Source organism: Polypterus senegalus, chromosome 3 (assembly GCF_016835505.1).
Source record: "Polypterus senegalus isolate Bchr_013 chromosome 3, ASM1683550v1, whole genome shotgun sequence".
NCBI lineage: Eukaryota > Metazoa > Chordata > Cladistia > Polypteriformes > Polypteridae > Polypterus > Polypterus senegalus.
Window position 1 is genome coordinate 157190561 of NC_053156.1, and position 14169 is coordinate 157204729.

General features: G+C 33.1%; 1 protein-coding gene across 2 annotated transcripts; it reads right to left on the minus strand.

Annotated features, from left to right (window-relative positions):
* Positions 1–141: 141 nt before the first annotated feature.
* Positions 142–13724, minus strand: tfap2d (transcription factor AP-2 delta (activating enhancer binding protein 2 delta)). 2 transcript variants are annotated; one of them, XM_039748123.1, is made up of 8 exons: positions 13173–13724; positions 11866–12363; positions 9567–9627; positions 6142–6307; positions 5651–5769; positions 4121–4262; positions 3671–3784; positions 142–2414 (listed from the first exon to the last, which is right to left on the minus strand). In XM_039748123.1, the coding sequence occupies exons 1-8, from the start codon at positions 13209–13211 to the stop codon at positions 2195–2197; spliced, it is 1359 nt and encodes a 452-aa protein (XP_039604057.1). In that variant the 5' UTR covers positions 13212–13724; the 3' UTR covers positions 142–2194. The 2 variants fall into 2 exon arrangements, with proteins under 2 accessions (XP_039604057.1, XP_039604058.1); XM_039748124.1 differs by lacking the exon at positions 13173–13724 and adding an exon at positions 12690–12720.
* Between the last annotated feature and the right edge of the window lie 445 nt (positions 13725–14169).

Consider the following 14169-nt stretch of genomic DNA (forward strand, 5'->3'; position numbering starts at 1 on the left):
AATAAACGGGACAGCGTTTTTATTGGTGACCAAACCCACACCGAAAATAAAGTACAAATACACTTTTCCATCTAAATAACATTAAACAATTTTTAATATACAAAACAATATTTTCATTATCAAAATAATAAATTATGAAAAAATGTTTTCCATTTATTAAATTTTATAATGAATATTAACTGTGGCATATAGTTGAATGAAAGTATCTCAGGTTTTATCTGTTATGATTGAAAACATTTTGTTTCACATATCTTTATTTTTTTTGTTTTGAAATATTTATTAAAAAGAAATTGAATTTATGGTTAATAATAAGTAACATTTATTAGGATTGACTGCTACAATGCCTATTAATATGTCAATAATTGTTTCAATGAAATGTTAATGTTCTTAATTATTTGTCCTTGAGTGGAAGTGATATTGTATCTTTGATTTCTTTGTAGAGCAGAGTGCAGAAATTAGCTTAAACACAATGATATTGAACAGAAATTAATTTCCTTTCTATGAAAATTACTTTTTTTTCTATAATTTTTTTAATGAATTGAATTTTTGTCAGAAAATGCAAAATTGGCTGTTTGTCTTGTGACAAAGTAGAAAATGATGAGTATCAGCAAATACTAGATTACATCAATAATGTATGTTTTTAGCTATTTATTTGATAATGTTTTAGGATTGGGCTTTCGCTTCCCACAATTCAGCACCAGATAAGCAGACTCTTAAAGTGGTTAATCAATAGTATGGTAGTTTTCAGTTAAAGTGAAAAACCAAGAAACTATTTAGTAACTTCTGTGCTTCAGGTCTTTAATATTATTTCATATGGAAGTGGTAAACACATTAACATAAACTGATTGATTTGATTAGCTGTTTATTTTGACATAAAGTGATACCTTTATTGAGGCAGTATACGAAAATTGAAGCCTTATGTCAGTTTTCAAACAGGATTACCCCAATTAAGGATTTTAAAACCGATGTAAATCTATAGTAATAATGTAAAAAGTATAGCCCAAGTAGAACTGAATGAACTATTACTTAACAGAGTATATTGTACTTGTGAATAAAGTGGGTTGTTACTGTCTAAAAACGTTATGTTTAGTTGCAATACCTGCTTAATCCAGTTTAAAGTGTTTTAAGGAATCATAACCCACCCCCAGCAGAGCCTGGCACTAGACTGAATGATTTTCCAGTCTGTTACGGGGCTAATCTAAAAGTATCTTTGTAACATTGTAGTAATTATGAATAATATGCCATAATAGAATTTACATAACTATTTTATAATTGTTAAGTTGTGAAAGTAGTATTAGATCAGGATCAGGAGTTTATATTAAAATGATTTAAAATGTTTATTACTTTGATTTATGTGTATTTTTCATGCATGACAAGTGACCATATCTTCCTTGGATTTCTATATTTACATACATCAATTAAACTAGTATGCAAACAAAAATTCAAATTATAGAGTGCGACAGTACAATGAATAAACAAAAAATGTGTTGCATAAATGCTACAGTATTTGGCTCACTTGAGTGTATTTGTTTTTCTTTCCATAAACAGCCTTTCCAAGTGGCCTTTCTGCTATTATAGTGAAGCAGGGCTAGGCCTTCATTATGTTGTAAGTAGATGTCAAAGTGCTGCGATTTAGATGTAATTTTGTTATGGTGTCAAGCACATTAGGTCAAATGGTGTCTCTACACTGATGACACATTCTTAAGCACAATGCATAGAATTTGTTGAAGAAAGTATGAACCAACTACACAAATAAGGCACCCAAAGGGCTATTAACCAAACTGGACAAAACATAATTTATACACTAACGTCTTCTCTTGCATGAAAGTAGGTGCAAAACCTTTCATCATTAACAGAATTAGTATTGCTATTATTATCATTATCATCATCATATCAATATCAAAATCATTCTCGTCCTCATTATTAATAATAGCAGTAATAATAATAATAACAATAACAATAATGGGTGACAAAAAGCCTGGACCTTAATAGGGACGTTACAAATATGGTATGCTTTGTGTACAAATGAAGAGTACGTGCACATTAAAATTATGAGAAATAGAAAGCTGACTTTACAAAATAGTACATAATTTTTTACAATCTTCTTATAGCTTTTAGTCCATGAAACCAAGGTCTATAAATCTTCAGCAGCAGGATATTTTTTTACTGTTCATTTAAGCAGGCTAGTAAACAGCTACTCTGTCTTTTCTGTTTTTCCATCTTTGGGTTGTGTTTCAGTTGTTTTCCTCAAAGGTGTTTTATCTGAATTAGAATTAATCTGCCCAGAGTCTGTAGTGCTGCCATTTTTGTTTGTTGTATGCTTTTCCAAGTAATTGAGCATTTCACTTAAAACAGTCTGGAAAGTGCTAAGGGCAGCACATATAGCAGGGGTCCCAAATCCATGAGTAATTAGGCTGTAAAAATAGGTGAGAAAAAAGAAACCCTTAAGATTACATATTATCCATAAACACTTGCTTTTATTCTTATTTTGCTTACACAAATTCAAACAATTCTATAAATTGTTTGAGGTATTCTGCAAATAACACCTCATAAAAATGAATTCAAAGATGGTGGGATGCAAATACTAAAGTCAGATATATCAGACAGAACAATGTCACGTATAAATGTAAAAGTGCATTTCAGACAAGATCAGCATTCAATCTTAAAATTAATGATGCCAGAGTGGTTCTTCAGAATGATGCCATAGGGTAAACATTTTCAGTTCCCAAAAGATTCATCCACATGAAGGTCCCAGAAAGAATATGTATTTATTTAGACCCATGACTGACTCAAATACAGTAACAATGAAGAGATGGTAACAGATCTGTAAAATATCAATGGCTCATGACTTTTAAAGGACCTTTCCTGCACATGTATGTAATACAGGCTAAGTCCAGGTTTTCTTGCTCTGTTAGTGTCCTGCTAGGGAGTCTACCATACATTAAAGATTTCAGGATTTTTTCCTACATACTAAGGAGCTTTCTAAAGCACAAAGAATCAACTTAAGATGTAAAGAAGCAATCCAGAATGAAATGGTGCTTGATCTAGTAATATGTCTGCAAGGATAAACACAACCCATAAGAGGATCATAAAATTATTTTTAAGAGTGTCGCCAATCTTCTTACACCTAGCAGCCCCACTAAAAATGCCTTACAAACATAAACAATGTTATTTGCAGGAACTTCCTACGCTACTCTAAACTGGATATTGTATAGCGAGCATTTTTGCCTATCACCTCCATATTAGATTCATATAACATTGCTTGTACTTATTAACTCAGATTCACATTAGACTTTCTAAATAAGTTAAGACTTCCAAATTTCTTCAAACAGGTATGCTTAGCCAGGCCAGGTTAAAAGAAACATATGATGGACTAACAAATAAGTATTTCAGACTGAGAGTTCAATATTTAATACTTTCATGTCCTTTCAACATTTTTGTAGCATCCCATTGCTAATAATAGTTATTGATAACTGCATTTTGCATTTCATATGTTATAGTATTTTAATAGGAAAAGAAGAGAAATACAATAAAATATCTTGAAACCTAATTAATGAATTAATGCCTTTGTATTCTTAGGTACGAGATTTAATTTATGTTTAGACCATTTTTAGTAACACAGTTGTAATATTAATCTGCGAAAAAAAGGTTGATGATTAAAATTATTTACCTAAAATGTGTGAGGTGCCTTTGAATATCAAGATCAAGTATTGGAGTTGGTCTAGATGATCCTAGGGGAGATCGATCCTGGCTTAACAAGTCCTGAAATTCTTTACATATCTGTCTAGAAATAAGAAATAGACTAAATGAATAACATATACACATTTTCCACTGTTACACACTAAATAGACAGGCACACACATGCTACGCACATTAACATAAACACACACCATACATGCATACATTTGTGGGTGAAAAGCAACTGAGCAAATTTTCCGAAACTTGGTGAAATGTTAATAGGCTGTATAGGCTTAAGGACTTTTGTTCCTGTGTAAAAATTATAAACACAATGCAAATCAGATCAATAAATACCAAAAATAAACACTGGATGTTTGAAAGTTGTATTTCAATTCCAGCAATAAATGGACAAAAAAGGTTTCAAAATGTCATAAAAACGTACTTTGTAGCTAATATCATCTTCTTTCTGGCAGTTTGTTCCTTTTGTTCAACATGTTGTCTGGCTAGATGTTCTCCAACTGCTTTAGTAGGAAATTCTGTTTCACAAGTATAACCAAAATCACGAGCCAAATGGAGTGCTTCGCCTGAGAGAAAACAAAATGTTGCAGTTAAAATTAGTAATTTGTACTTATTTGTACACTACTTAGTAATACAAATTAAAGTGTTCTGGTAATATTTTTTATGAAGATGCGCTTGCATCTAAAAAATATGATATTCATAAATGTTCATCTACACTAAGACATATTTCAAAAATATTTTTGCTCTAAAATTATACACGTGTCTTAGTGTTTTACTGTAATTTTTTAAATTAATAAATCATGCTGTCCTAAAATTTTCTTTCAAAATACCTTGTAACTGGATATTTAAAATTAGATACTATTGAATATATTTTGGTAACCATAATTAAAGTACAGAGGACATCATTCATGACAACTTTTAGTTTCAGGAAAATCATCAGCATTTACATACATAGTAAGTGGGTCAGAACAGCTTTTGGTTTTAAGTGTCCGTTAATTCACTTTCAAAGCCACTTAATCAGGTTTAAGGTCTCAGGAGTGAATGCATGCCAGTGTAAGAAAATGTCAACTGCCCATTGCAGGGCTCCCTCACTCACACGCCAACACACACTGAAACTGAGCCAGCTTAGAGTCTCCAATTAACATAGCAAGTGCACTAAATATCATAATATTTCATAATAAATCGTCTTATCTGTCCAAAATATTTAATAACGGATAACACTGCTCAATGTTTATTAATCTACGCCACATGATCTCCCAATATGCCTATTGCATTCTTTCACATTTCTTAATGCGTATCACATAAAACTGAGTTAGACATGACACCAAACTGAAAAATACAATTCCAACGTTGTCATTTGTAGGGGTTTGGGAATGCGGTCAGGGTATATTTACTTAGTAAAATATCTGTGATTGATAATAATACTACATTACCTAAAAATAAATGGACCGCCATTCATTTCTAATTACAATACTATACATGATTACCTACACTATATAGTGTTTACGAAACCTAATGCATAGCATTAAACGGACAATCAAGAAAGAAAGAAAGAAAGAAAGAAAGAAAGAAAGAAAGAAAGAAAGAAAGAAAGAAAGAAACTCAAGCTATACTTCACATTCATTACGCTAAAACGTGCCATATTAAAATGATATTTTAGTGATAAAATTTATATTTTTTCTAAACTCTCATTCTTGATCTTGTAAAACTAGATTTAAATAGTTGCTGGAACCGTTTCCTCATTAATATCGTCATAGATAAAGAAATATGTATCCAGCGGCCAGACTGAAAGTGTTTTTTGTCGACAGGAGTGTTAGCTGTACACAGTTGTTGTTTTCAACGATCAAATTGATTCCTAAGTTTCAAATGCCAGCTTGAACTACACTTGCACTGACATACACTGTTAATTTTGAGCAAACATTTTCTTTTAAATTGTACTTATTTAAAACTATACCTTCAACTAGTGATGTCAGCAGAGTCACGTTTGCAGCTTTTCGTCTGCCGGCTGGTAAGTTGAGCCCAAGTCTGTCCAGCTTCTCTCTGAGACAGCGGCCACCATTTTTGGATTTTGCTCTGTAATATTTTCGAACACACAGATATTGACCTTAAACACCGTTCGTACTAGCATGGATAATAAGATGATAAAGTCTAAATGGCAATAATAGGTAAATCATTGATTTAAGTAAGCATTACACAGATTCATTACAGCAATAGTTTACACTAAATACAAGTAGGTTTGTGCTGTATGTGACAGGCCCTTTAAGAAACGAATAAAACACAAGAAAAGAAAGAGATTCATCTACAAGTTTGTCATTGTATTATTTTATTTTTATTTGAGCTTGTGAAAAAATGGTAAACTCCTCTTTAAATAGGTAGTATAAACGAAAACTTCATATTTCATGCAGTGTAAGAATAGTTGGGACTTGTAACTCAACTTTTCCTTACCTTCTCAGTATTCCACCTAACAACGATGCGTTGAGGCATTCCGGGGGTGAAAGACGCCTTTTAACTTCGGCAATTGTTACTTTATATTTGGAAGTTGAACTGAGCAGCGACAAGCGTCCAGGTACCGAGCAGAATAAATCAGTAGGGTTCACGACACAAGTTCCTCCTGAGGCGGGGGATAAACAAATAATAATAGTAATTTATAAATAAAATAATGTAAACTTTAGGAATATATCAACAACCACTTCATCATTGACCAACACGTTTGCGTTTATAAAAATCAGAGGTTTCAAATAAATACTACTGCTATTAAATTGTACTTGTATGGATGGAGATAAAAGTGCACTTATTACGAACAGCTGTGCTCCTATAATTACTTATTTTCTGAGTGTATAGCTTTTTTCTGTTTACCATTGTCGTTGTTAATGTTATTATCAGTATTATCATCATCATTATATTCGGAAGAATTAAATAAATTGTTTTGAGATCTGATGTTACGTCGTAATAATGTATCATATGATAATTAAGTTTTTGAAAAGTTGAAAAACAGGGTAGTATTATGTTTTTAATGTAATCGCAGATGAGGCTCAAAAGTCTAATTCTAATAAGATCTGACTTTTTTTTTGGAGCAGCATTAATACCTCTGCCTTGGTATGTCACTCACCTTTAAGCGATTTGACAAACCCGAGATCCTCTTAAAGCATTCACAGTTCAGATCATATTAATTCCCCAAAAATGTTTTGATTCAAAGTAGTTTGTATTTTATGTTGCCACGGGCAATCGAAAAAGAGCTATTGCCGGTAGTCTGGTCCTCTTTTCATGGCCCAGAGGCTATAGCAGTATTTAAGCTGCTGAAATTTGCCTGGGGCAGCCATGCTGAATGATCACAAAGCGAATCAAATGTTTTTTTAGGAGTTTGCCATCAAGATTTAAAGGAAAAAAAATGAAAAGGGGTCCAGAAGTCAGAATGTAGCTTTCTTATCCAAATATGGAAGGTGAAAGACCACCAAACAATTGTATAGTGTATATATGAATTTATACAAAACGTAAATGTATACACAAATTCAGAGCTCGCCATAATAGGGATGAAGTTTAAAAAGAAAGGAGAAGAAAAACATTAAAGTACTAGCGTAAGCCTGATCAAATTCTTTAAAATCGAAGTGGGATTTCTAATGATTAAAAACACAGAAGACTTTTCTAAATAGCAGCCTCGTTTCTTGAGTGATTTCTTTTGAAACAGAGTATCTGAATATTCAACGAAGGCAAAGCTCCAGTCTGTATGAACAACATTAATATGATCTCTACTGAATTTGGGGACTGAGAAACATTAACATATCAAAGCGGATGCCTCAGGCTAGAGAAGCTATCGATACCGGAGCACTAGGTAAAGCAAAGATTATTGGTTCTGATGGTTAGAATAGTGGCGCTCCGGGCTAAATCCTGCACACCATTAACTGAAAGTGATAGCATAGGGATCAATCCATCGCCAAACACAACATCCAGACACATTATATTTTCTTTAAAATATAAGAAGCAAAATGGTTTAGTCTCACGCATATAGAAAATATCTATCTATCTATCTATCTATCTATCTATCTATCTATCTATCTATCTATCTATCTATCTATCTATCTATCTATCTATCTTCTAAACATTTTTTCGCTAGGATTGATATCTGACCATTTTTAGTCTAAAGATATTAGTATAACGTTCAATGATACAGGCGAACTGACAAACTAATTCCTTGACCTAACCAGTTGAACGAATTCTAAAAAAAAACAATTACATTTATTTTTAAGGATTGTAATAGGCCCAGAACATGCAAACTAGCAATTCTATATACGTTTCTGTTTTTGCTTATTAGTATTCTCGACGTATTCTACTTCTACACTGAATGGCATTCAGATATGTGTGCTTCTGGGGGTGGAATTATGGGAGTGGCATTTTCGTAGCTTATTCCTATTTATGTTTAACTCAATGTGTGACCTTCATATACAGACGAACATATGCACTCAATGTGGATTCAACTCATAGAACAAACATCCGTATTTGTTAATGCTGTTGTGTACGTTGCATATCATAACCAGATAAACTGTCAGGATCTCACAAGATTTATAAGATGCGGATTCATCTAAAACCTAAAAGAGTTTTTCTTCCGATTATGTGATTTTTCTTCAATTTCCGGTCTAGTGCAGACTAATGAAATTTATACTTCAATATTTCAACACTACTACGCTCGGTTTAAATCCAACAACACACCGTCATGCGTATACTTGATGAATCCTTTGTCTTAAACTGACGTTACACCTTAATTTGAAAACGTAATAAATACAGAAAAAACATAGAAACCGTTTATAAATACCAAAATTAGTAAAATCTTGCCTTTCATCTACTATTGAGGCACCTGTCCCTGCTAACATGTAGAGCGGCTTATGACATTCATCATTAAAGCACATGTTGCATGTTCAAAACACGACTTGATTTTAATTTAATTATTTTTCATTTTTAATTTAACATATATTTATATTTTCGAAGTAATATAATATATTATAATATATTAATATTATTATATTATATTACATTGCTTTAGTCTTACTAGGATTACTGTAGATAGCTACCAGTTTCCCAAATTTCCTCCGTTACAAATCTATTTTGCCACGCACTAACTTCAAAAATTACATATTTCAGTTCTACACTTTGCTTTTTTCCGTTACACTACCTTATACATACACACATGTATAAGATACACAATAGGTATTATATCGAATAGTTATCGTTTTGATTCAACACTGAAACAGTCTATTTAATACACGGTATTATTTTTAACGGTTATCCTTTTAAATTAAGCCAGCTGCAATACAATGCAGCACACAATGATGATGAGAAATGCTTTTATCGCTCATGTTATTATTGGTGTTGTCCGACTGTCAAAAGTCAGGAGAAACACAATTTGTGAATGTTATATTATACATTAAATTTAAATATTTGAAACATTTGAATTTTAGTGATATTATCTTGTAACTTGTAACACTTAAACAACCGCTCTTGCGTGAAAAAATATCAATTTTCTTCACTTATAACATAGAAAGCTAATTACTGAAGGTTACAATCAGCAGCAAATGTTTATTATTATTATTATTATTATTATTATTATTATTATTATTTTCCGTTTAACCTATTTAGGCTTAATTTCTTTGACTTAAAGGCAACATTGTTCATTTTAAAAATATATATATTCTCAATTAAATTGATATTTATTTAGAAAAATAGGTTTTGCCAAACACACTCGTCTTTTTTAATACGACATACCGAGAAAGGGTTAAATGCCGACATTTCAATGAATATCCCAAGTAAAATGATGTCAAAAATGAAATACGAGATGAATGTTTACGTGCCTCTTAAAATTAAACATTTTAACAATTTACCTCTGCGGATGACTCCACCTTGTCCATTTAATACGAGCCCACACTGAGCCTCCACTGATCCCTAAAAAGAAAGTTCCCAACAAGTTAGTATAATTTAGAATGAAACTCCTCTTATTTTAGTGCATGACATTGTTATTTAAAATTACGGCTGCATATATGCCAATAAAGGCCAAAAATCGACACCAACTCAATTCCTGCAAAACTAGTAAACAAAGAAGAACAGAAGTCTCCGAGTCAAGTCGAGTTTTTGTGAAACGGATCTTTGTGGCTTCTGTCTGTTTTATCTACAGTAAGAGTCCAGACGGTAAGACCATCCGTTATTAGTACCAACGTTTTTCTTCGAAAAGTACAGAGGATCTAGCAGAGCTAATCCTCCCAACAAGCCACGGCCATTTGAAAAGAGAATGAGGACTCGCATACTAAAATTCTTCAAGAGAATAAAAAACAAAAATCTTTTCATTTCGCTCAGTTTCTCTTCTTTTTCAGCCCCATTGACGAGGTCTTGTACACTTCTTTTTTAACAAACCTTTGGTCTATTTTTCTTCTTTTCTGAGGCTAAAGTGATTATAAAATCAATATACAAAACTCCGAGATCAAGCATAAATTAAACTGGTGACGGGGAAAAGGTATGACAGCTTCCTTTGTTGGCCATGGAAAATCTTTTTAGTGACTGAAAGATGCATCTCTGCCTCTAAGACTGTGTGCATCTGTTCATTTGTCTGTACACTGCCCTTCAACTAACATTTTTTTTTCTTCAAATGTCACACAATATGTGTTTACATCAGCTGTATTCCCCGAAAACCTTGATATGCTGTTTATTCTTATTATTTTCCACTATGTTTTCCCACATTTGTAGGTGTTATCATGTGATCAATAGCAATTGTCTGAAAATCAGTATAATTAAAGTAATAATTGTGTTGAAATTTTAAGAAAAGTCTATGTGCCAGCAAAGTTAACGTTTGGTTACAATCAAATGGATCATATTATGATGCACCCGGATATATTAATACCACTACTGATACTTCTACTATTAATATAGTTACGACTATAAATACTGAAAATGTTTATATGCAGTATTGAATATGCACGTAATGCGGTTACTTTGTTACCAGTCTTGTTTTAGCTAACCAGTAAAGCCGCATGATACTGCATAAATAACCAGCTGAGTGACATTAAGTCGTAAATTGGATAAACTACGGTGCTCTTTTGCAGAGGATTTACCTATTGTTTGGTATTTTCCAATCTGCTAATCCCTCCTTTTGGAAAAAAAGTACTCTTTATTTAGGGAGAAGAAAATGTACACAGTTAAAAAGAGGAAAGAAGTCAGCAGCAGACGTGCTTTAAAGAAAAGATTTTCATTTATTCTGAAGAATTAACTGAAGTGTTAAGACTGAGTTTAACTAAGGTAACATATTTACTCGCCAGACGACGGAGATTTATTTTTATGCAGGGCAACTGCAGTTGCGTCTGCGTTTAATTTAGGGTTAAGGCTCACGGGTAAGGGATCATTTAAATCAGAAATATAATAAACCATCTTATGCCGCGTTTTGCGCTGTTGTGAAAGAACGAAAGTGGCGACTTTTATAAATTTCATCGTAATACCTTGTGTTATCATTATTTACATGTTCAAAAATGTATTTTATTTGGTTCTATTATCAGGACCTATAGTAGTTGTGGTAGTAGTAAGTGTTAGCAGTAGTAGTGAGAGGAAGAAAAATTGTAACGGCAATACGGGATGTATTGTCATGTACTATATGGGCTTAAATAAATGCGGACAAACGTTCCTAAAGAAGAAGTACAATAATCAAATTTCAGGATCGCAAGTGCTTTAAAACAAATTTATTAAAACCAGATATTTGAAAGGATAGAAAAATATAGTACCAACACTATTTATACTATGTGTGAACGTAATTTTGTAGAACAAAACATAAGTTAAATACTTTATCCTGTAGCAGGATTCTAATATAGATTATTATTATTATTATTATTATTATTATTATTATCTTTTTTCCAACAGAAAAGGTTTAGGGAAAGCATATAAGGCTCCGAGATAAATAAATGCATTCATTCAAAACTATACCTCGAGTCTACCTTAATACAAAGAAAACTCAATAATAATAATAATAATAATACATTGCATTTTAGTTGATAAATATTTCTAACCTCCAAATACCTTATTCAAATCAGAGTTGTGTCCTTTGAAGCAAGCAAATAATTACTTGCAACTGTACATTCCTGAGCGCGCTTACCATTTATCGCTTATTTTGAATTTTAGCACACATTTCATTTCATTCCTTACCTGCAAGTCGTCGGAACCCGGTGGTGGCAGCCCTAAGCTGGATCCAGGCAGCAGTCTCTGATCTGCGTGCATGCCATATTGAGACCCATGGCTCATAAGAGACAAATCATGCCGTCGGTAGGCATCCAAACACCCCAATTCCCTTCTTTGCTCGTCTAGGCATGATGATTTTAATGCACGGGCATTATGAAGGTTAATAAAATCTGAAGGTTCTCCGTGATGAATCTGCTGATAATACTGTTGGGAGTGGTGAAGCGAATTGAGTGAATAAGCTTCAGGGTTAACAGCCGGGTGACTGTGTTGGAACTCATAGTGGAAGGACTGGTGATGAAGTGGTGTATACTGGTGATTTGTGGAAAAATATGGCGAAGCAAACTCAGTACCAGTGGCAGAATAAGCTAATGGAGACGAAGAGGAGTAAGCGACAGATGAGTTGCCCACAGATTCCAAGCATCCAAGCTGCATCAAACGATAGCTGTTTGATCCATCGTGACGTATCTGTAAGGAGAAAAAAAGAATATGTGAGGTATGTCATTTAAAATACCTTGCAGCTATGAGTGTGGTATGAAAAAATATATAAATGGGAAAAAATCCCCATTCTAAAAGACGAATTCCAGGGAAATCCAACCCTCAAATACAAATTCAAAGTCTGCTTTAGAAAATACCTGTTAGTGGTGTCACAATATCTTAAGCCTGCAGCTATACAAGTGAAGAGAAACATCCACCCCGTCACCCCAGAAGCCCTTAAGAAAATTTCCAGGTCTATTATTTGACCTGAAGTTTATTGTTAAAAATGTGTCAATCAAAAATGAATAAAATACCACCTAAAGATTAATTTAATGCAGTTGAAGTAAGGCGACTGATGCGTTCTTTCATAGAAAAAAAGATGGCAATTGTTACACTTTCACACAGATGGGAAGCATATGAACACCCACTCACGCACGCATAGTTGATCCACATATCGTGTAGTTATAGATTAGATTCAAGGTAAACATCGAATGCCCTGCTAGTCCCATTTTTCAGTAAAAAATACCAGAAGATCTGTTTCCATCTAAATGTAGAAGTGTATTTTGAATTATACGAGCAAGAGAACCAGTGTAACAAGTTATCTACAGTATGGCTGTATAATTTGTCGATGTATTATGAAATATTCGTTATGGCAACTGTTGGAAAGCAATCGACGCCTTATATTGGTGACAGATGTCATAACGATTTTTCGTCTTTCTTATACCTCATCTGGAGCACATTTTGTTTAAACATAATGGTCTCATGCTGTAATAACAATACCACAAAAATAAACGAAATACCTCCGCTTCATGAACCAGTCCAGGAAAGGCAGTGGACATCTTCACGTTCCTCCGAAAGTACGGTCTCCAGCGCTTTCAAATATATATAAACTTAAAGATCCAAAATATGTTCACAGAAATAAGACTTCCTTCCTCAGAGCCCTTAAAACCTGGATGAAATAAATTTCCCCTCTGCACAAAAGCGGCTCCCTGGTTCAGATTTTGTACTTGCTGGGTATTTCTTTAGCTGATGTCGTAGGTCCCTTGGTAATATAGAAGTTTTGAAAATTAAGCATCAGCATAGAGAAATGGGAGGACAATAGATGGAAGAGCTTCATCCCAAGAGACAAGAAATAAATATTGTATCTTCGCCTAATAAGGAACCAAGTGCTCTTTCAACATTTTATGATTTTTTTTTTTCACGGCCATTTCATTTTAGCCGCGTTACCGCTTTTTACTCGTTTCTTTTTTATCGCTTTACACAACGACAGATCTGGTTTTCCTCGCATTATCTTTATACTAACGCGAAGACAGGTCGAATTATAACAAACGCATTTTAACGGAACAGGCTGCAGAAAAGTAAGTTGCATTTGTCGTCTATTTTCTCTTAATTTCATAGTCAATTGGTTTCACTCATTAGATCAAACTTATTGTTTGGTATCACCGAATTCAAGCAAGATTTAGTGTATTTACATGACATGTGTATTTTGTTTTTTTCATTTTGTTCTGCAACCAGTACCACAATGGGTTATTTAACAAAACATAATGATTAACAACATTTTGTAATTTTATTTGTCATTTTCGATCATTTTGAATACCGCCCAGAGGGCAGAGATAACAAAAACTGAACGAAACAAAAGAATCAAATAACGATTTAGTTAGACTTTTGCCATAAAAGACAGGGTGTTTAGGAATATTTATCTAAGTTTTTAAATCCAGAAATACTCCGGCACCCCTTAATTGTTATTGAAAAGTCTCTATTTTATGAATTATAGGCTGGTAACAATCTATGCTTGCT